Source organism: Linepithema humile, chromosome 7, assembly GCF_040581485.1.
Source record: "Linepithema humile isolate Giens D197 chromosome 7, Lhum_UNIL_v1.0, whole genome shotgun sequence".
In the NCBI taxonomy this organism is placed as follows: domain Eukaryota; kingdom Metazoa; phylum Arthropoda; class Insecta; order Hymenoptera; family Formicidae; genus Linepithema; species Linepithema humile.
The window spans coordinates 21,885,128-21,907,300 of record NC_090134.1 but is presented as its reverse complement, the minus strand read 5'-3'; the positions used below and the strand labels follow the sequence as shown (position 1 = coordinate 21,907,300).

The following is a 22,173-nucleotide window of genomic DNA, read 5'->3' as shown; positions in this document are numbered from 1 at the left end:
CTATGATGTATGTTAATGTTTTATTCCATTTATTATATGACAGGACATTTTAACTACAATGAAAGATTACAGATTTCAATAATCGTGTCTATTAAACGCTATTTTAAACATTGGTAAAAAATATAAGCTAGGTTGGTCCTCGGTTATTATGCTGACCGAAGGCCAAGCAAATCTCACGTTATGAGTGGCAGCGAAACACGCTTTATATAGGTTTTTTTTTTAGTTGTAAGCATATGTAGCATTACTTCATATAATTCTGATTCAGCCCATGGTATATATGTATATATACCATATACATACATGTGCATATATATATATATATATATATATATGCACGTATACACTTTGGACGCCAATGTATTTTTATCTATAAAGCAGTATTTTTCACAAACTCGATTATGAGAAGAACAAAATGTTCTGTGGCATATATTATTGAAAGTTGCTCGTAATCAATACTTTCTTTCTCTTTTCCGTATTTTCAAATATTTACGTGACTTATGACATCAAGTAAATATAAAATATTGGCACAGAACACGTTTCTATACAAATTGTACGCACAATTGTTCACAGTATCAAATTTAACTTGAGAGCGTGACTTTAGAAGTCAGTTGCTTTGTCTAATTAATAATTCTAGTTTTAATGAAAGCAAATTTTCACGATTTCTAAATGTTGGATGATAAGCAATTTCTTAGATAATGCCAATAAGATTGACAGGGCAGCGATATTAATGGTATGCAGAATTCCATATTAAGGCTCCCCTGTTGAAGCAACCCTAATGAGTACCTTTCACTTTATTGTTCGATTATTACGATTAATTCTTATACGCACCTGGATAACTTAGAAAAGAAGATTTATAAGGTCAATAGTTATTCATCTAAAGTGTTGAGCATAATACACTGTTGTCCAGTGGATAAAATCCATTTCCACCTCTAATGTGTTACATTTCTATAAATAATAAATGAAGAAAGGTAAACAGAGCCTGAAACTAGGACAATCAAGAATATGCAAATTCAATTATTTAAGTGCACAATCAAGCAAACAATCAAGTATATAAAAATTGAAACATTTCTTTCTATATAAAAAATAAACATTTACTTTCCTTAATCTATTTAATAAAAAAATAATTTCAAAATTAACTTAAAATAAATATTTAATTTTACAGATAAAAAACAGATTTTACAATCACAGATTTCACATCTTTGCCAATTGCTTTTAAACCATATTTTCGCAGGAATTCTAATTCTGTCGAGTGTCGAGATAAATTTTAAAGATAAATTCAAGCGTCGAGCGCTCTTTGATGATCTTATGCACCAATGCAATTAAACATGTTTACTTAATAGCTAAATACTTTCATCATTTCCGGATTATTTGAATAATTTCTTAATTTTACTAGTGGAATCGGATAGCAGCTGTGAACGCACAGGGGCATAGCTCGGATTCTTAGGAAAATATTGGAAGTAAAAATTTAGTCTGGAATAAAACTGTTTCCATTTATTAGCTTTCGAATATCGTATTTTTATGTAAAAATATAACGCAAAATTTCAACAATTACTTTAATGGCTGCTATAAAAAGAAGTCAAATGAAGTCGTGTCAGCTTTTCGCTCAACAAATTTGAAATCGTCGCTTTCTTTCCGTTTCTCTGCCCCTGGGAACATGTCATTTACGGCGCTCCCACTCAAGATTTCGAAGCTTCAAATAAGCCTTAAGTGGATGCGACAGTGCTGGTCCAGTATGCCGGCCAGTTAAAGCTCGTATATTAAACATACTACCTCATAACATTACATATCCGCGATCGAACGATTATGAATTCGCGGCAGACTAGCTTCGATTGATCGTGAGAAGAGTGCTAACGTATACACGTGTACATAGACCCGCATCATCATTACGCATTAAACGCTAAATATGCTTTCCCGAATTTCAATTCACCTTAGACCTCAAACATATCTTTCCGACGAAAAAGGCCGCGCAGGATATGGCTGATGCAAGACAGAAGACCACATTCGGCGTCAAATGCGTCATTGTACAAAAGTATTGATTTATGCCGAAGTAAAGAATCGATTAACTAAATGATGTATAACAATATAATAGTGTTCTAAATAATGGTAACACTTATTATCGTCGCAAAACTTGGGATATATGATAGATGGATATACAATAGGCTTATACTTTTTGTCCCTAAACATTCTATGATCGTGAAAATAAAAAAACACTCAACAATATTCTCGATATATAAGATCACGATAAGTATTTGAGCCGTTTTTATATGTGCGAAAGGATATGTATCCGTTCGGCATTAGTGATTAGCCGCATTTTCTTCATCCTACAGCCATGACAATTAATTTTTCGCGTAAATAAATCTCTCGTTATCTACGAACGATCGTATGCTCAATCTAATATTGACGAAAGCAACATTGTGAACAAACGGAGGCAATAACATATTGCTGTTTCCCTTTTTTCTTGGATTTACATCTCCTCTCAATATCTCAGCAATATCTTTTCCGATTTTCTCTTCAAGCGAGATTATTTTTCACTACAGAATATCGAAACTAAATAAAAAAAAAAGTTAATAGATCTTTTCTTTTTCAGAACAAAATTTTTTCCGATTATTTAATTTCCTTTCAAATAAGATTATTTTTTACTGCAGAATATCGAAACTAAATAAAAGATGAAAGTTAATGGATCTTTTTGTTTAGAATAGTTTCCGAGAATAGTTCACATGTATGTGTTTGTGTAGGGGGAAAAATAATAAAAAATCAAGAGAGTCTCTTTTATAATGTAAAAGAATCTTTAGAACATATTGATAAGCCGTGAAAAACGAAAAAGGAAATCATCTATTTGTAAAAAAAATAATAAAAATTGAAAAAAGTTTCATTTATAATTGGAAAGAATTTTTGAGAAGACAATAATAAACCGAGCGGACTAAAAAGAAAAATAATTTATAATTAAATTGTCTCTCTAATGCAAAAAGGATAAATTTATTTATAATTTAAGAAATAAAGATTATAAATTTCGTTATCTCGGTTTGTTATTTTATCAGTCACTTTGATACCATAGAATGAAATTTCGCGCGCGCGCACGTCTGTTAATGTTATAGATCTAGTTGAAGTTCGCAGCTTTGCTTTCTACAAATTGACTTTTTCGAATTGCGAAACTATTCTCTTTAATATAATTCTAATGCGATATAGTACGTCTTTTTGAGATCGTATTAAGTCATAGAAGATCAGTACAATACTCTACTGTGATAACGATACACTTAACGTAATTCGTGCGAGATACCTTTTTGCTTCGACAGCTTTACCGAACTACGAGGACTTTGCTGTACGAAAACGAAGGCAAGAGGGATCTCTCGATAAGCCGTACAATTAAGCGTTTACATAAAAACCTGGCTGTTCTCTTACCATCGCTACGAGTAATTATAAGGGACGACCATTGGAGAATCGACTGGCAAGATGCTCATCGGAAGAAGTTTGTCGAGAGCAAGAAGGCGATCAGCAACAGCGCCGAGAGACGAGATACCTCGACGACGCCCGAGCCGAGGTTGTCCTGAATCACGTTGTCGTGACATCGTGCGACGAGATCGAAGTCAACGACGTTCATAGGCTTGCCGTTGTACTCGAACGGCGAGATGCAATAGTTTCGCCGTTGAAACTCGACGCTGTCGCCGCGCGCAAAGTCACTCTCGAGGACGTTGTGCGCCTGGCAGTCGCACGGGAAGTGATTATCGATCGCGCTGATCGTGTCCACCTCGAGGACAACGTCGCGGGCGTGACGCGGCGCCTCCAGCACATGATTGCCGTGGAAGCGCAACATCTCAATGTAGTTTTCGTGGCGCAGGTATAGACGCTCGATCAGGTCCACCTTGTTGTTGAGTACGTTGAGACGATCGACGTGTGTGAGGCCGGCGAACGCATTCCTCTGCACGATGCCGAGATCGCTCTCCTGGATGTAGAGCGAGCGTACATTCGACAGACCGCGGAAGGTGTAGGCCTGCAGCCCGGACAGATCCATGTAGCTGAGCTTGAGCTGGCCGACGTGCTGGAGGCCGTCGAACGCGCCCTGCTCAATCGTGCGGATCCCGGATGGAAAGATGAGGCTGTTGACATACGTGAGGCCGGCGAACGCGTGGCTGCGAATGGTCAGCAACGGATTGTTGCTCAGCAGGATCACGTTCACGTTGGACGTGCCGGCGAACGAGTAGCCCTCGACGTAGCGGATCTTGTTGTTCGCCAGCAGCAGCACCGAGATGTTCTGCAGCGTGGCGAACGAAAACTGCTCGATGCATGGCAGCGGCGTGTGCTGGATCGACAATTCGCGCAGTCGGTGTAGGCCGCGAAACGCGAACGGGCGTATCGATGTAATGTTGTTGCCGTCCAGAGTGAGCTTACGCAGGACCTTGAGACCGGAGAACGCGTCGCCCTTTATCAACGGAAAGTTGTTTTTCGTCAGTGACAACTCTTCCACGGACTCCGACAGCTGTTGCGTCGGTATGTCCTCGAGGCCGCCTGTATTGCAGAGTACCTGAAACGAAAACCGTGTATGAATATTAATATAAATTTTTTTTATTCGCAAACAATAACGTTTGCCATGTAAAAAATGGTTTGTAATTAATACAAAGAACATACTCTTCTATAATCAAGTGCGTAATTATATTATCTACAATTTTCTACCTGTTTCGGGGAAAGGCAAATGCATTCTGGTGGGCAATCTCGATTTTCTGTCGTGGTAATCTCCGCATCGGAGGTAAACGTTAAGTCCACTGCTGCTATGCATAGCAGGTAGTAAATGCAGATCTGAAAGATAACAAGCGACCATCTAAAAATACTTTAATTTTGCCTCTCATTTACTTTTGGAATTTATTTTTAGCACTTGTTGTTTATTAAAATTTTTATTTATTTATAACTCGCTTTGGTTTTCTTCTGTGAAACGTAAAAGGGGTTGGGAAGTAATACAGCTGCATGATCAAATATGTTTCGGCAGAATTCCCAATTATTTAAATTTTTAATTTTCGGATTCGCCGAATCTCGCTCGCGCGCGTAAACCGCATGCGAACGCATGCAAATGTACGCATAAGCTGCATGCCTGCGTACCTGCGCCCTGCGATACATCAATCCCGGGATTTTTACGGCGCATGCCTCGGCATATCCGAGGTGAGAACGTCACGCGAGGGTTGTAGGCGGGCGATGTATATATCTTCGGAGATGAAACGAGGCCACGGCGGGGAGTCGTTGACACCACTGTTTTTCACCCCTTGCGTTCTGACCGAAGGGACACGCACGCGTGCCGCACGCTGCGTGCGGGACTTTGACCCGCGCTCGTCGGGATATCGCGCGATCGTACACTCGTCCGGATTCTCTCACCTTTCCGATGAAACGCGGAGGACACTCGCGACGTAGTGCGTGTCGGTGAACGAGCGGGCGGAACGTATTTCACCATCCGCGCGCGGCCGCGTTCGCCGGCTGGGCTCCGGGGCTTTATTTCTCCTCGGTCACCCTCCTGCAACCCACCCCCAACTCCTGGCCGCCGCCGCCGCCGCCGTCCGGAGATGCGAACTGCGCAAACTCATAATTATTCTCCCCGCGCGCGTATCGAGGAATGAGGCTTATTAGCGGAACGTACTGTGCTTCTCTCTCTCTCTCTCTCCCCTTTCTTTCTCTCTTCGCTTTTCTATCCTTGTCTATTTCATTATGTGCCTCTGGAATCACTATCGAAATCCCAATGATCCCGCATACGTGCGTGGTCTTATCCGAGTCTACTACACTTGGAAGCAGTGATTAGAGCTTTTCCTCCTTCTGTATTTCTCCCTCTTTCTCCCTCCCTTTTATTCATGCTATTGTAAAATTATATCAATCGTGCGCACGTCTGTATGATTTTATTCATTTTAATCGTTTTTAATCGTTTTGTTTGTGTCAAACATCACTGCAATCATTGCATTAATGCAATTTTATTTTTTTCTCGTTATTTAAATCATTACTCTTTATATCACAGCAGCAGTACTTTCTGTTTAAATTTTATTGTGTTTTTAATAATATTGTATAAGAAATTTATGCGTGAAAAATATAAATATACATGTCCAATAATTCATTACTTTAATTTATATGATAGATTCTCTTTGTCAACTCTGAATTTATATCGTTCAGTTGCACAAATGCATATGCAAAAAAAATATCGTGGAAAATTAAATCGTTTTACTTTCTTCTTTATTGCACTTTCAATTGTAACTCATTGAAATCATAGGATTTAGTATTCTGTGTACAAGTCACCGAATTATGTTGCTGCTAATTAAAAGCTCAAAATAACATATAACCCTTAATCCACTTTTAATTAATGTATATGCATACACGCGCATATACACTTACGTATGTACGAAATGATCGGTATTCTGTCGCGAATCATCTAACATAGTACGCATGTATCCTAATCAAAGTAAACTTAATCAGCAGAGTTGGTTAAGCCGGAGGATGCATAACGACACTATATATGCATGTAGATTTATTGTAAAATTTTTTTACAATAACTTTGTAAATGTAATTGCAAATGTAAATATATATACTTCTATGCGCATTATGCGTTGCAGCCGCATGTACAAACGTGCATTGCATTATGTTGTTCGTGCACTCAACGTAGTAAAAAATCAGTCTTACAAATAATACATCACCAGTCGGTTAAGGCAACATTATTCACTTACGTGTCTATTTACAATCGTGGAAAATCGAGAAGAGTCGCGCTGGGTAATCGAGAAGGTTTACATATTATAGGTTTACAGATTATTATTCAATATAATAACGGACAACATAACAGTAAAACAAACCAACGCAGTGATTTTTATATTATTCAAATAACACATGTTTAACTCGCATAAGATACCGAACGAATAAAGGCACGTACCGAAAGGCTTATAAATGCACATATATGAGTGCACGTAAAAATGCATTAGTACTTAAAAGTGCATTTAATAGACATACACACACGTATTAAAACAGACATACTGGCTATATAAAACTGATTCTTTTGACATTTGACCATATTTTGATAAAAATTTTATATATATACATATATGTGTGTATGACACCCTATATATATACACATATATATATATATATATATACATATATATATATATATACATATATATATACATATATATATAATAGGGTGTCACATTAATCTTAAGAAAAATTTTGACAATTCTTCATATTAAAGTGAAGAACAAATTTCTTGTGTACATACGTTCAGAAATAATCAACAATTTTCGAGGCGCAGTGCGACAAGGCAGTGGTCAACGTACTAAGGAGCACTTTTATATGCCATTGATTATAACAGACATACTGACTATATAAAGCTGATTCTTCCGACATTTGACAATATTTTGATAAAAATTATATATATATATATAATAGGGTGTCATACTAAAGTCTTAAGAAAAATTTTGACAATTCTTCATATTAAAGTAAAGAAAGAATTTCTTGTAAACATACGTTCACAAATATTCAATCTCATTTTCGGGAAGCAATGCGACAAAGCATTGATCAACTAACAGAACACTTTTATATGCTATTGATTATAATTGTGCTAAGCAATTTATTTAAATCTAAAGCATATTAAAACATCGAGTGACTAGCGGTTGTTTCAAACAATGGATCAATTGCAAATATTGCGTTGTTCTAAACAAAAGCGTTCAACGACATTTATTTATATTGTTTTCTTTATTTTGATGCGAAAAACTGATTCTTAAAGTTTGTTTGAGCATTTTAGTGACAACCTGTGTAATTTTATATATATATATATATTCGATTTTTTAAATGTGCATTTATTCATACGCCTGCACATACACATCACATTCGTGAAATATATATACGTATACTCTTGTTAAATGTATACCGTTTTATATATGTATATAAGTAGAAAGTGTCCGAATATCTATAAATTTCGAAAATATTTCAAAATCCGAAAATATTTCGAAATATTTTCGGATATTTCGAAAAGTACTGAATTGAAAGAATTAAACATGAGATAAAAAAAATTGGAGAGAGATATATGTATATAATCAACATCTTCTTTTCAAGAAAGTTAGATAAAATCGAATACTTTGTACATTTTTCTTCACTCAAAAAAATAATTTTGCAATAATAGCTAAAATTTTCTAGGTGTAAAAAATTAACTAAAACAGATAAATGATTAGCAACTGTTGTGATATTGCATATGTAATTACTTAATCAGTTTAGATGACAGAAACAGAATATATATCTGTATTGTTTGTGAACTTTAAAAAGAAAGTTTCTCTAAAGCGCCTATCTATATAAGATCAATCACGTGTTAGATCATGCAATGAATAACATTTAGCAATGATATCTAAATTTTTCAGAAGCTATTGCTAGAACATTACTGCTATAAATTCTATATGTGACAAACAATGTTTTCACAGATACGAAAAATAGCGATACATTCTTGTTGCGATATCTAGAAATCTAACTACATCAGCGAAATATTTTTTTGAATGGTGTACTTATATAAACAATAGTTTTTTTATTTAGCTAATATTTCATATCAAAAACTCTATTACTCTTACGAAGCATAACTTTTTCTTTCATCGTGTTTTTTCTTCATTCGCGACGTGAATCTCGCATAATATTTTCATATTTCCACATATATGAATAGCTCCCGAGAAAAAGTGATATAATTACAGATATAAGGTCAGATATAAATATATATATATAATTAGTTATGAAAAGATCTCATAATATATGTAATTTTATATGATCATATAAAATATTAACATCTGACCATATACCACTTTTTATTCGGACCATATACCACTTTCTATTCTTTCGGGGCTATTAAAAAAAAATGCACATTGTGCAAATTTCAAATCAATTCTTTCATTGATTGATATCTAATTAGTGTATAATTACTACTCTAAAAAAGAATATTAAGTCTGTATATTACATCTATGAGTAGAGAATGTTAGGTTCATTAGGTTCGTCTTAACAACGTAGCTTACATACTATTACAGATTTTTTTTTTTTATTATTGTTGCACTCTTTACAGTTATACTGTTGTACTCACTCTAAAATTGAAAAAAAAGCATCCTGTACTGATAATGTGTAATGATAAGTAATACATTCGTTTAAATGATACCAATACACCTTCTGAAGTTAAGTTGCCTTACGAAATACATCAGTAACAGCAGTTGAACTTCTAAGATCTTTGATTTTATTGGCTTTACGGCAAAAAAAAGTACATTCGATCACATAACAGATAGGTACTACATTATCATTTACTATTTCATACTCCGTAACTATCTCTGAGCTGTATTGAGTAATGAACTTATTTGTTATGGAATGACTTGTATTGAGGTAGACGTTACAATTGAGACAGCTTTGGTCTGCTTTCTTGAGGCAAGGCAAGGCATTGGTGATAAGTTTACAAGATTTAGCAACTGAATATCTTATCAGTTTATTGATTTCCTAAGTGCATTTATTGTCAGTACATTCAAATCCAAATAGAAAATTATTTTCTGATGCAATTTCCCATGTACAGTCTTTTATCCTTTTGAATCCAAAATTTAAAAACTTCGAAATAAAGTCATGAAATTAAAAAAATGTCAGAAACAATGCAAAGTTCTAGTGTTTTAAAAATAAAAATATAATACATAGTAGAAAATACTGCATGCAGTTGAGAACTTACAATTGAGAAACTTAAATATATTTATTTTCCAATAAAGCTTCTGAAGCTTTAAGCTTGTAATTCTTCATAACAGTTATATTGAATAAAGCCAATTGTTTTGCAGTATACGCCGAAATAAATTAATCATTTCTTATGTCACTACTCACACACATTCGATAATATTAGCAAATACCTGTAAATTTGTAATTATTTTCGCTGGAAATACAAGACACGTGTAAATTTATTAATGCAGAATAATAAAAAAGTTATTTTATATATATAGTATTTTTAAAGATATTTTATCCATCTATTTTCAAACATTAATGACGGTACAAAAAAAATTATTTTAACGTATACTGCAGGAAAAAGATTCTCGCTATAGACATCATTATTCAAGATGGATGCCATAAAGAAACAGAAGCCTTAAGGCTGAAAATATTAACTGGACCATTTTCATATACTTTTAGTAATATAAATATAGAAAAAAATTAATTTGAAACTTCCCCAATACCTTGCCTTGGCACATTTGAGTATTTCGGTGTAACCGATAACTTTTCTTCAAGAAAATCTATATAAAATATATTTCTAACGTTTAAAATAGAATTATCTGTTACATCATGTAGACATAAAGTGTGAGATCTGTCATAATATGGAATAATCGATTGACAATTTTGTTTCCGCACTTTTGACTGCACTTAGTCGCTATGAATTAGCAATGAACACAGAAATGCGACTCGTCAGTGTGAATAAAACAGTCAGTGTATCAAATAGTGACACAAACTTATCACTATATTTTGCCGAGCTATTGTTTTCAGTGGACAAATAATATAATCAAAAGTGAAATTTATAAATATGCACGATAATGCATATCACTATAAATACCTCATTAGTTCCTCGCACTATTAAATCCTCGCACTATTAAATCTATATATATATATATTTATCTGCATTGTAAAATTGCTGTATATGTATGATTAAATCTATATAATATATACTTTTGTCATAATACAATATAATTTTCATAACTTAGATAATATATATATATATTTTTATAGTATATATTTTTCTTTATATGTGTTTATATATATATATAGATATATATTTATATGTCTTATATTATATTTCGTATTTATTAACACATCCCGCTTTTCGATTCATCGTTTGAATTTGGATTCGTTCTATTCAGTCTTACATTGATGAACATGCATTCATCGCATAATGAGGTAGATCGATATTATCAAATTACATTTCGACTATGTATTGCCAAAAACGCCCGGAACTATGGTCAGTAAATAGAGATAAAGTACAACAATTATATAGTGATAGTACTCACAATTATTAACAAATAATATTCACAAATAGTATAAAAGTATTCATATTTAATTATCAAGTAATTTAATTATTAAATAATATTTCGTTTAAAAACTAGTATGAGAAAAGAAACTCACAAACTACAATTCATGCTTTGTAGGTGTCTCGTCATTATTGTATTATTCCGTATCCTTCTCAGTGTGATATTGAGTAATTTGAAGACAACCGTGATACAGTGACGGAGCATCTTATAATAACATTGTACTATGAATATGCATTAAATCAAATGCGTATGAAACACTTTCAAAATAATAAATATTCTTCTTTTATGCGGGAAAGTAGTATGGCTGGAATGTACTTTGAAACAGAAAAAATATTAGTCCATACTTAACAACATCGGCAATTATCATTATCCGGAAAGTAGCTTTTGAAGCATTCAAGTAGACCAATGCACAGTAAAGTAAAAAAAAATTTTTGTACTTTACTGTCTTTTTAATTGCTTATTTGCCTGTAAATATCTGCTTAAAAATGTATGCTTAAAATGTATGCCGAACAATGTATGCTGTTCGTGTAACTTCCGTTTTTTTCCTATATCGTAATTCCTAATATCCTTCGAAATCTTTCTAATCGTAATTCCTATATCGTAATTCATATATTGTAACACTTAGTTGATCGACTAAAAACGAAATAAAAATCACAATCATAGCATCGTATAAGTAATCGTATTAGTATAAGGCATTGTGTTAGAAATGTGTTCAAAGCTTAACGAATAAGTTATTGATTAATAAAATATATATATCTTGTTAATAACAAAAATTGTACGTAAGACTAAACGTTAGACAAAAATTATGAAATTTTGAAATTTATATTATATGTACAACAATAAAAAAAAAAAAAAAAAACACACACAATGGTTGTATAAACATTTCGAAACTCCAAGTTTAAACAACATAACTCCGTTATGATAAAAACGTTCTGATAAAAACCGTTACAATAAAAACGAAAATCAAGTTGAATTCTAAACGCGCAAATACTCATACGTTTGGAGTTTAAAGAGAAAAAAAAATTAAAAAATTAAAACCTAAATAAATCTAAACGATGCGTGATTATACAATATATATTTGTTATAGATGTTTTTGTCCCGTGAGATAAATTCACTTATCATTATTTCTTATGTATATCAGCATTAGCATTTAATAAATTTGTTAATTCGCTTTGCTTACGTTAATGCTGATCTTTTGTTAATGCTAAGAAGGCAGTCTGTCACATGTACAATGTATATTCAGTCTTGCGTAAGGTAGCTAGGTAGATAGGTAGATAATCGGGAGGTAGTGACGGATGTACATTTCGCTTTCGAGAAGATAAATGCGTCGTTACTGACATGCATCGGCAAATTTGCCTCCGCATCTATGCGATAAGATAAAAATGAAATGTTTGACAGTCTCTAAGTCTCTCTTATCTAAAAAAAATATCTTCTTACAGTCAGTTCTCAAAGGAAAAGTACGACTTGCTTGTTATTATAGTCGCGTAATGTTCAACGTAAAAAGCTTACTTTGACGACAATAATAATAATAATAATAATAAAAAAAAAAAAAAAAAAAAAATTAAAAAAAACCCCAAACGACTTTATTTTAATAAAATTTGCAGAGAAAACAGTCTACGGCGAAAGAAGAAAAGTGACCATTAGCGATATATATTTGCACATATATATAAAATATATTAATATGTATTATATATATACATATATATACATATTATGTATATATAATTCATAATATCATTATTATGGATATTATACATATACATGCATATGTATATATGCATAATAATATTCATCATACGCACACATACACACATATATATATATATATATATATATATATAAATGTATTGCCATGGAACCCTGTTCCAGAACTCGGGAACCATAGCACCTGAGCCAAATCGCCAAATATATATAAATGGTCATTTTTCTTTTTTTACCCCGGACTACCTTTCCAAATTTCATGAAAGTCCATCACCATATTTTGCATCACCATTTCATCATCATAAAGTCGTTTTTCATTTCTTTTTGATCAAATTTGTGATCTCCTTTCAATTTCACATAGAGTATTAAAGACGCAGGTTACAGGAAAAAGGAACTAATCGTACTGGTAATCTTTGTCCGGTTCGGAATCTACTTTTTCGTTCTTGGCTTCTTCCGATGCGGCAGCAAGAGATTGTACTATCATCGGAAGATCAGATTTACGGCTTACCGACAAATCCTCCACTTCGTCGTCCACGCTTTGTAGTTCTTGTTTAGGGAGACGTATGAGCGGACTCTGAGCGGAGCATGTCGTATCCGACATTGAATCACGATCCTGCGGTATGTCCGCCGCGATGTTAGAGTAAGTTACCTCAAGTGAGCCGGTCGTGGCAGCGCCCTTGCTGACACTGCTTTCCGCGACATTGACGTTCACGTTTGCATCCTTAGGCTGGGCACTGTTGTAAACGCCACCGTTTGCATTACCGGCAACTCCATACCAGGTCGCGTTGGCACCGTTGCTTCCCAGCATGCGCTTGGGCGGCCGCGATGTCTGAATGCCAAGCTTCTTCACCTTGTCGTACAACGTACGGGATGGAACGTTGTATTTACGTGCCGCTTGCACAGCGCTCATGCCGTTCTGCACTGCGCTGATCGCCGACATGATGTCATCCCGCGTGTATTGCTTGTATCGCTTCCATTCGGGCTTCGATTGGTTTAATGACTGATTTGCGATACCTGAAGTAAATAAATCGGAAAAATTAAATACCATTAATAGTTCAAAATAAACGAATTGGAAATTCGAATTGTTGCTCAAAACTTTTATATCGCCTTCCAGATATCAAGAAAGTGTTTATAATAGAATCCCGTTATCATAAATTATAAGAGCGCACAATAATCTAATGTTATCATTTGAAAATTCACTTTTTTACATATGTCTCTTCGTACAATTTCAAAAGAAATGCAAACATTACCCGAATTGGTCTTCCCGACAGACTGTGGCGACAGTTGTTTCTCATCTTCATCTGAGCCGGGGCTGTGGATAATCTCTCCCTGGGCAATGGGGTCGATGCTAGTGCGGCGATTGCCGTTCGTAGGGCGTTCACTATTACTGCAACCGCTATGGTAGTAGATCGATTCGTGACTGTCGGATTGCAGCAGTGGCATGCTCTGCGAGCTGTCAGCATGACTTACGTTGAGTACTTTTCTCAGTATTGACCCCTGAATCGACTCCTTGTCGTGAACCAGCAAACCCGGTTGCATCATTTTTTTCTTGCGCTTATGCGGCGACGTCTCGTAGCTGTCGTAAGAGCCGCCGAGGATCGAAGAGGTAGAGTGCGTTGACGGTTGATGACCCGACAACGACAGCGCCAGCGACTGCGGCAGCGTCTGCGGCATCGATGACCACATCGACGAGGTGAGGTGATTTTCGACCGTAGAATTGTACATACCGTAACTGCCGGTTGAAGAGTGCGGCGGTGACGGGACGTGGCTGCTGCTATGCACGTTGCCGCCGCTCGTGCTGATCGTTGGCGGCGGCGATCTCTCCCTCAATGTCTCCATTGGGGTGTCTTCACGGCGATAATCATGTGCCGAATGGTCCTCTCCTCTACTACCGGCATTCTCCTCCACCAACCCCTTGACTTTCAGCATCTCTGCGATCTTTAGCAGACCTGTCAGTTCGTCTTGCGCCACGTTCACCTCACCGTGATACATATACTCCAATATCGCTTTGATTTCCGAGAACTGCACGTCCTTGAGCACGACGATCGGATGTATGCCATTGCGATCCGGTAGATCCATGAATAGAGTCTGAAAATAGGACGAGCACGCAGCCAGGACAATTTTGTGACACTTGATAGTTTGACCGCAATCAATTGCAATAGTGACATCGGTGAAGGCGCTGTTTTTATATAACTGCCCAAAAACAGTTAGCAGGTTTGTGCGATGATTATTCCAACGGAGGCAGTATTGTTGAGACGAAGTGGTCATGATCGAAGTGATGGTTGAAGTGATGATCGGATGAGTGGTCTGCAATATAGAAAAGCACTATTGTAGAACAAAAACAGCACGATACTAATAGTAATGTTCACTGTGAGGATTCTATTTCACTACTGGCAGCTCTCAAAATGAAGAAAATGCCTAGCGTGACTCATTTCGGGTAAAAAAAAATTCGAAAATATCTAAAAGATAATTTTTTTCTCGGAAGTTTGATAATCGCAAGTTTGGTTAGCGATAAAGAAAGGACCAAAGGTTATTTACATGATTACGGATGCATTAGCTTGCCATTTGTATCGAATGCACGTCTAAAAGTAGTATATAGCTTATCTTAACCATTAAAAGGTAATTTAGCAAGAATGCTATTTTAATATCGATAATTATCGGCAGTTTTTCGAACAAAAACAATTATCATTGATATGAAAACGCGAATTAATTCAGAATTAAGAAATAAATATTTTTTAGTAGTTATAACGATACAATTTTTTTTTTTTATATATCCTCATATTAATATTTATATTATTTATACATTTATATAAGGAAGTCTTTTTTGCTTGTTGACTTTCCTAAAACGTGTCTAATTTTCCATATTGATAAAAAACCTAGAGATTAATATTATGTAAATATTTTTAGAGTTTGATTCCTTAAATATTCTTTTATTTTTTTCACTCTCCTAAATGCAACATGTAAAACAATCGAATTTTAAATAATGCATCTCATGTGTAAACAATGACACATGAATAGATGTCTTCAACAAACACGTTGTTTTTTTTTCGCATACCGCGTTCTCAATTTGCCTTTATTAAAAATCTAAATAATATCACATTTTAAATAAGCTAAATGTCAATTTATTGTCCTTAGCTGCAATTGTAAATATTTTTACATATTACCCGTGAACGCTTTAAAATTATATTTTAAGTCTCGCAATGATGTGATATTTGCTACCAGACTTCCGGTTTTTGAGCGTTACACAAGCGACAAGCGCGTACATGTGCTGCGCAGAACGCTTTAAAATTGTCGGGAAAATTATGTAGCTCTAAATCCTAAATTTCTGAAGTGAACGATGATAGTAAGTATATTACACTCACGTATACAAACACAAAATAGAAGAAAGCAACAAGTACAATAAGTATAATAATCAAAACACGATAAGAGAATCGATTTATTGAAAAATATTTACATAACATTACAGCAAGAAGGCCTTCCATTAAAATTATTCAATTTAAATAATTATACAATTTTTTCTCATAATTATATTTTTTATGTTAAACGAATACAAATATATCATTTTAAATAAGCTAAATGTGTGTCAAATTACCGTAGTTTCTTGCAATTGTAAACATTTTTACATTACCCGTGAATAATTATATTTTTCTACTCTCCTCTCAATGAAAGATTGAGATAATGAAAGAAAATGAAACGATCAATAACTATGGCGTAGGATCGCGCAAGGGAAAACAGTAGAACATTTGCATTTCTTGCGAAGAGTGAGTCACACGATTCTGCCCGACTTCCACATTTATTCGATCAATGTCGTGAAAAACGAGAATCTCTCAGTCTAACCATAAAAATAAATAAAATTAACTATAAAGAAGAAATGCAATAAAAGCATATGTGCATGGAAGCACGTTTGACCTTCAACGAGGTCATTGACACCATGTGTCATATATCATGATAAATTATTGTAGAATGTGGTATATTATTAAGACGAAAGAAGAAACATTCGACTTACTTGAATTGTTTTTGTGATGACAGTCTAGCGATGTGTGGATTTAATAACACGTTCGTAAAAAAATACCACAAACGTCAGGCAATTTCAAGCTTCTTCATGCAGTCACTCATTCGCAAATGACAGCTCATATCGTGATCGTGATTGTTATTATTATTGTCTTTCCAGTATTTATTATTCTCGTTTTCTCGCCAAGCTCTACGAAGTGTATATATGCGAAATACGTTTCTCTTTTCTGTTTTCTCTCTTTCTATATATATGTTCATGTGACTGTCATGTGGCAACTTGTACGTGAATAACGATAGCGCACAACGTGCGCGCACTTTTTTCACCTATACGTATAAATGCCACCCTTGATTATCAATCGCACCGCTGCTACGGTAGTGCCAACAGAACAATGACTTTGGCACGACGAGTTCCACGAGGAGAGCATGCGTAGTAGAACGAAAAATCTTGTGTATTTCCTACCTGCTGAAGGACTACAAACTCAACAGAACGGCGGTCGGCCCCGGACTGATCCGAAGTTCGGATTCCGAATCCGTCAAGCGCTCATGATTTTAGATTCTACTGCGTTCCTCTAAAACCAAGCTGCTCTGCGACCAATGGCAGGGAGAGCACCACAGTGCAAGGGTGACGCTGTGAAATAGATATTCTAATGGCGTGTTAAAATCTTATTCGCTGATTATCGGCGAATAAGATTTAAAATACAAAAATGGAACGTGTCTGTGATTTCTCGCATATTTCAATGCAAAAGAATAAAAAGCGTGTCAGAAGCGTAATATTCGATTGAGACGAAAGTATTAACACAAAATTATTCAAAAAGTATCAGCTCCTAAAAAATAAAAACCCAATACGAATTCTGATTAATCTTTAAAATTATCCTAGCAATCAAATCTAAAATTCAAACACTCAGAAAATTGATTGTAAAAAAGCATAGACGTATTTAGAATAACTTTAAGTCTTAGAAAGATGATTGTCATTGAATGATTCTATATTCTAATGTTTTCGTATAGATGTAGCAAAAAAAGATATTAATATATGTTTTAAATCTTCTTAATGAAAAGCTTATTATTAAAATTAAATAATATATAAGGCTCAGCAGATTATTAAAATCAATTAAAATCAATAGGAGCGTAAAGAGCCATAATGCTGGTTAGTCGTGCGAAGGTTAAGATATATTCATTAAATTGTTTACATCAAACGTTTCGATCTGTCATCAGGCCTTCTTCAGTGTACAATAGTAAAAATACAAATCAGTGAATTTTCTGTTTTATTTGTATTTTTACTATTGTACACTGAAGAAGGCCTAATGGCAGGTCGAAACGTTTGATGTAAACAATTTAATGAATATATCTTAACCTTCGCACGACTAACCAGCATTATGGCTCTTTACGCTCCTATTGATTTTAACTTATTATTAAAGCTTATTAATTATTAATACTTTTTTTCAGGATTAATATTTTCAACTTTCCAATTAAATAATCATACCACTCACAGAAATAATATTGTTATTATTTACGCAATGGTTTGCTGCCATCAACATTTTAATGTAACAAAGGCTGCGTTCCGAAATTCTGCCAGTACTGAAAATCTACAATATACGTAACGTAAACTATAGATTAAGTGGCAGTGGATTTCGGACGTAGCCAAGACAAGATTAAATTTTTGCCAACTGCACGCACCGTGATGTAATTTTTATTATTTTGATTTTTTTTTTTTTTTTTTTTTTTTTTTTTTTTTTTTATAAAATTTTTTTCGCAAATAAGGAATCAATTTCAAAATTAAAATTACCATGAAATAATCTTAAACTCTTGTCCCCAAAAATCTCTATGGTTCGGTTATGACAATATTATAAGCAATGTCACGTAGGCGCTTAGATAACAAACGCTTTGTACACACGGGAAGTATTAAACTTACGCCATTGTATCGTATCGTGTGTAGTGACGAGTCAGATGCAATGCACGCATGCATACGCGCTCATGGATGAACACATACGCTATTTCGCCTGCTATGCTCGTGCTACAGCCAATCCGCTCCTAGGTCAATATCCTGGGATCATCACGCACGAAACACAGACACGTGTGTATTTACACACGGCAGCAATGCGTAGAATCAGTATCCCACTTTCCTACGCAGTCCCACATGATTCTGCCGTACGTACACAGGCGCGATATACATTCGTGTGCGTACAAAGAAACAGGGTAAGGTCGTAGTCGATGAGAGAAGGGAGAAGTGCGCTTGAGCGAGTGTACGTTCACGAAAATTGCTACCACGCCCAATTTTCTACGTGCATCGCAGGCCATTGCCTTCTGCGTGCATGATTGCGTGCGAGTGTGTAATTTTGGTTCATAGACCTCACTAAAACGCTCGCATCCCACCCTGCGCACACGAGCAAAACCCTATACCGAATTAGGTAACCTTACCATGCGGGGGATGACGCTTTTAACACTCGAGTATCGTGAGAAAATCGCACAGCAAGAAGGAAACACTGCGGAAATGAGAGAGACAGACGAGCCAAGCTGGTCATAATTACTGGCACCGTTAATTCTGAAATACTAAAAATAAGCAAAATGCACACACACGCATACACAGAACATGTCATCAAATGCATTAAATTAAACAGCAATACAATTCTGAATATTATCAAATATTTTCTCAAATGTCACACGTGCTAATTGCAGCGCTGATTGTAATAAAAATTAAATTATTATGTAAAAAGAATGATAAAACTTAAAAAAAACTTTACTGTTTATAATGCATTTAAATACTACACGGCAAATAATAATGGGTCGAACGCATAAAATATTTTGCGATTGTTATCAGCCATGAAATATTCAGCTGATGTTTTTTTTATAGCTGTCATAAATAAAAATCTGAGATATTTTACCGATAATAGTAATGTGTTTTTTCTCCTAAATTCTTTTTATACGCCGCATCTTCAATTCTATTTACCGTCACATGCGTGCAACTGCGCACACTCGAGAATAGCCGAAAATATGCAGCTTAGTTTCCCTTATCTCGTGAGCGTGTTTAAACGCAAAGGAAAGAGCCCGCGATAAAGTGAACGTTCGTCGAAGAAAAATCGCTTCTACAACCACAAGAGTGCAAGCATGAGGGCGTATGTATGTGTGTGCACACGTGCGTTTCTCTAATGTGCGTCGACTCTGATGACGATTTTGTGCGCCGGGAAGGGAAACGAGAAGGGGAATGCTGTTGGTAAGGTGAATCTTTGTTCTGTTACACCATCGAAAAAAGATGTGCCTATATTCTGAAAAGTATAGAGCGGAGAGCAGATGTATACGGGCTATCCCAGCCAGTACATAAGCAAGGCGGGTATGATCACCGCAGGGTGCATTTTTCACGTCTCAAACCGTGACACATCCCACGATCGCGATATGATATTTATAGTTACATTTTTCTTCTATGAATAGATTATACATTTTTCAAAAGCTACCTTCTATAACGCGATTCGCGATCTTAATCTCAATAATATTCTTTCTAATATACATAGTCGACTTTTCTCCTCGGCAAATGTTAAAAAAAAAAATCATGATTTATTTATATATTTTCGAGATTTCAAATTTTATGCTATAATAAATTTTACATCGAAGTTCTACTAAAATCTTGTTTTGCTTCGGTCTTGAAAAGTTTTGTTTTTGCAAAACCGCTTCTATTTTAAACGTTTATAACAACGCTCGGAATTAGTTGCACATTTCGAGCCGATTCAGGAGACGACGTCTCCTGTTCCCCCATTACCGCCCGGCCGCTGGCGGTAGTGGGGGAACAGGAGACGTCGTCTCCTGAATCGGCTCGAAATGTGCAACTATTTCCGAGCGCTGGTTTATAATATAAGAATTCAAATAACATTCAAAGCTTGGATATCGCCAGACTGATTCGAAATTTATCAGAAAATTTGCCGTAAAAATTACAATTATCGCGAATTGTAAGAAACTTTTCGTATATATTTTTAATGCGTTTAATCGTAAGGAATAAGATTTCTTTCTTAAAAAAAAGATATAATTCTAATTTGCTTTCTCAATATATATTAGTCAGAAAGTTTCGGGTACTCATTATACACTTTCCTGCAATCTTTTTTTAGAAAAAAAATAAAATATTTCGACAGTTTTCCATTGCCTCATTGTAAGTATTTAATGCCCCGTTACTTTTCTCTTTTAGAGTTAAAAAGCAATGTCTTATTTATGGTAAGGTAAAGTATCTTTACATACGGTACTTGTATTTTATTCGTTTGTCCTTAAAGATGCCTTGCGAAAAACTTATAGAACATTCTTTCTACCTGAACAAGCTAGAAAAAACTTTTACTTTGGCGAACTAACAATCAGCGACGCATTTCGAGACGCATCGTTGAGTGATAAGATGGTGGAAGCACTATCGCAACTAGGAATGAGAAATGCGTCGATTGTTTGCTTATCGAGCCTGTCCGAAAACGATAGTGTTTACGATAACACATATATGTCGATAACATAGCGAACATTTGTATGTATAAAATGCGTTTAGTGCATCTGCGCTCACAATGTGTCTTGCGTTTAATATAAGAATATATAAAAAATTGAATCATGAAATCTATGGAATCTCAAAAAAAATATTTGCGTCGGACAATAAGTCAAAATCTGTATGCGTTAAAAAATTGTGAAAAATTTCCAACATACAAAACTTATTATATATAAAATTTATAAAAGAGAAAAAATATATAATCATAAAAGTAAGATCGTGAATATTGTCATATCGTCATATCGTCGGTTTAGTGTAAGAAACTATTAACATAATTTATACAATGACTACCACGATTTTATCTTGTAATTATTATAAAACACACAGTTTCTTGAAAATAATAAAGACAATACAAATTTTAATATTATATTCTGTTGTGTCATATCACATAACTTCTTTTTACAATTTCTTTCACAACTTTAATTTTTTTAAATCCCGTTCTCTTTTTATACTCACTTTTGCACTAAACCGACAATAATATTAATAACTTCTAGATAGAAAATATAGAACATACCTTTCAATCAAATGTTGCGTAGATTTCACTCAGGAACTTTATAAGGCGACGTCTCGAACTTGGCAGTGCAAGTAGAACTGACAACAATAAGCACCACAAGAAGAATATCAGTACATAACTGACCACTTCGGTTTATGTAGTTTATCGCCAATGAGGCATAAACAAACATCGAATATTTTGTGGAATTCGGAAAGCTGACTTTTCTCCTGCCAACATTTGGTTTGGCCCGATCCGACCAATAATGACAAGCAAAGTTATCGCAAGCAATATCGGTTATCTTCCTAGATTAAATTTAGAAGAGAAAAATTTTGAATTAGTGAAACTAATATTCTTTCTCGTCTGTAAATAAAAAATATAAACGATGATAAATCTCAAGATTCTTCATTTAATTAAACTAATACAAAAATTTAAAAATTACATTGCTTAAC

General features: G+C 34.7%; 1 protein-coding gene across 4 annotated transcripts; it reads right to left on the bottom strand.

The window, feature by feature from the left end:
- Position 1: 1 nt before the first annotated feature.
- On the bottom strand, positions 2–22,066 carry LOC105673581 (longitudinals lacking protein, isoforms H/M/V-like). 4 transcript variants are annotated; one of them, XM_067359293.1, is made up of 6 exons: positions 17,191–17,888; positions 16,726–17,054; positions 13,970–15,026; positions 13,369–13,733; positions 4,669–4,791; positions 2–4,519 (listed from the first exon to the last, which is right to left on the bottom strand). In XM_067359293.1, exons 3-6 carry the CDS (start codon positions 14,985–14,987, stop codon positions 3,455–3,457), a joined length of 2,571 nt encoding a protein of 856 aa, XP_067215394.1. In that variant the 5' UTR covers positions 14,988–15,026; positions 16,726–17,054; positions 17,191–17,888; the 3' UTR covers positions 2–3,454. The 4 variants fall into 4 exon arrangements, with proteins under 4 accessions (XP_067215394.1, XP_067215395.1, XP_067215397.1 ...); XM_067359294.1 differs by lacking the exons at positions 16,726–17,054; positions 17,191–17,888 and adding an exon at positions 21,746–22,066; XM_067359296.1 differs by lacking the exon at positions 16,726–17,054 and having other exon boundaries at positions 17,191–17,889.
- Between the last annotated feature and the right edge of the window lie 107 nt (positions 22,067–22,173).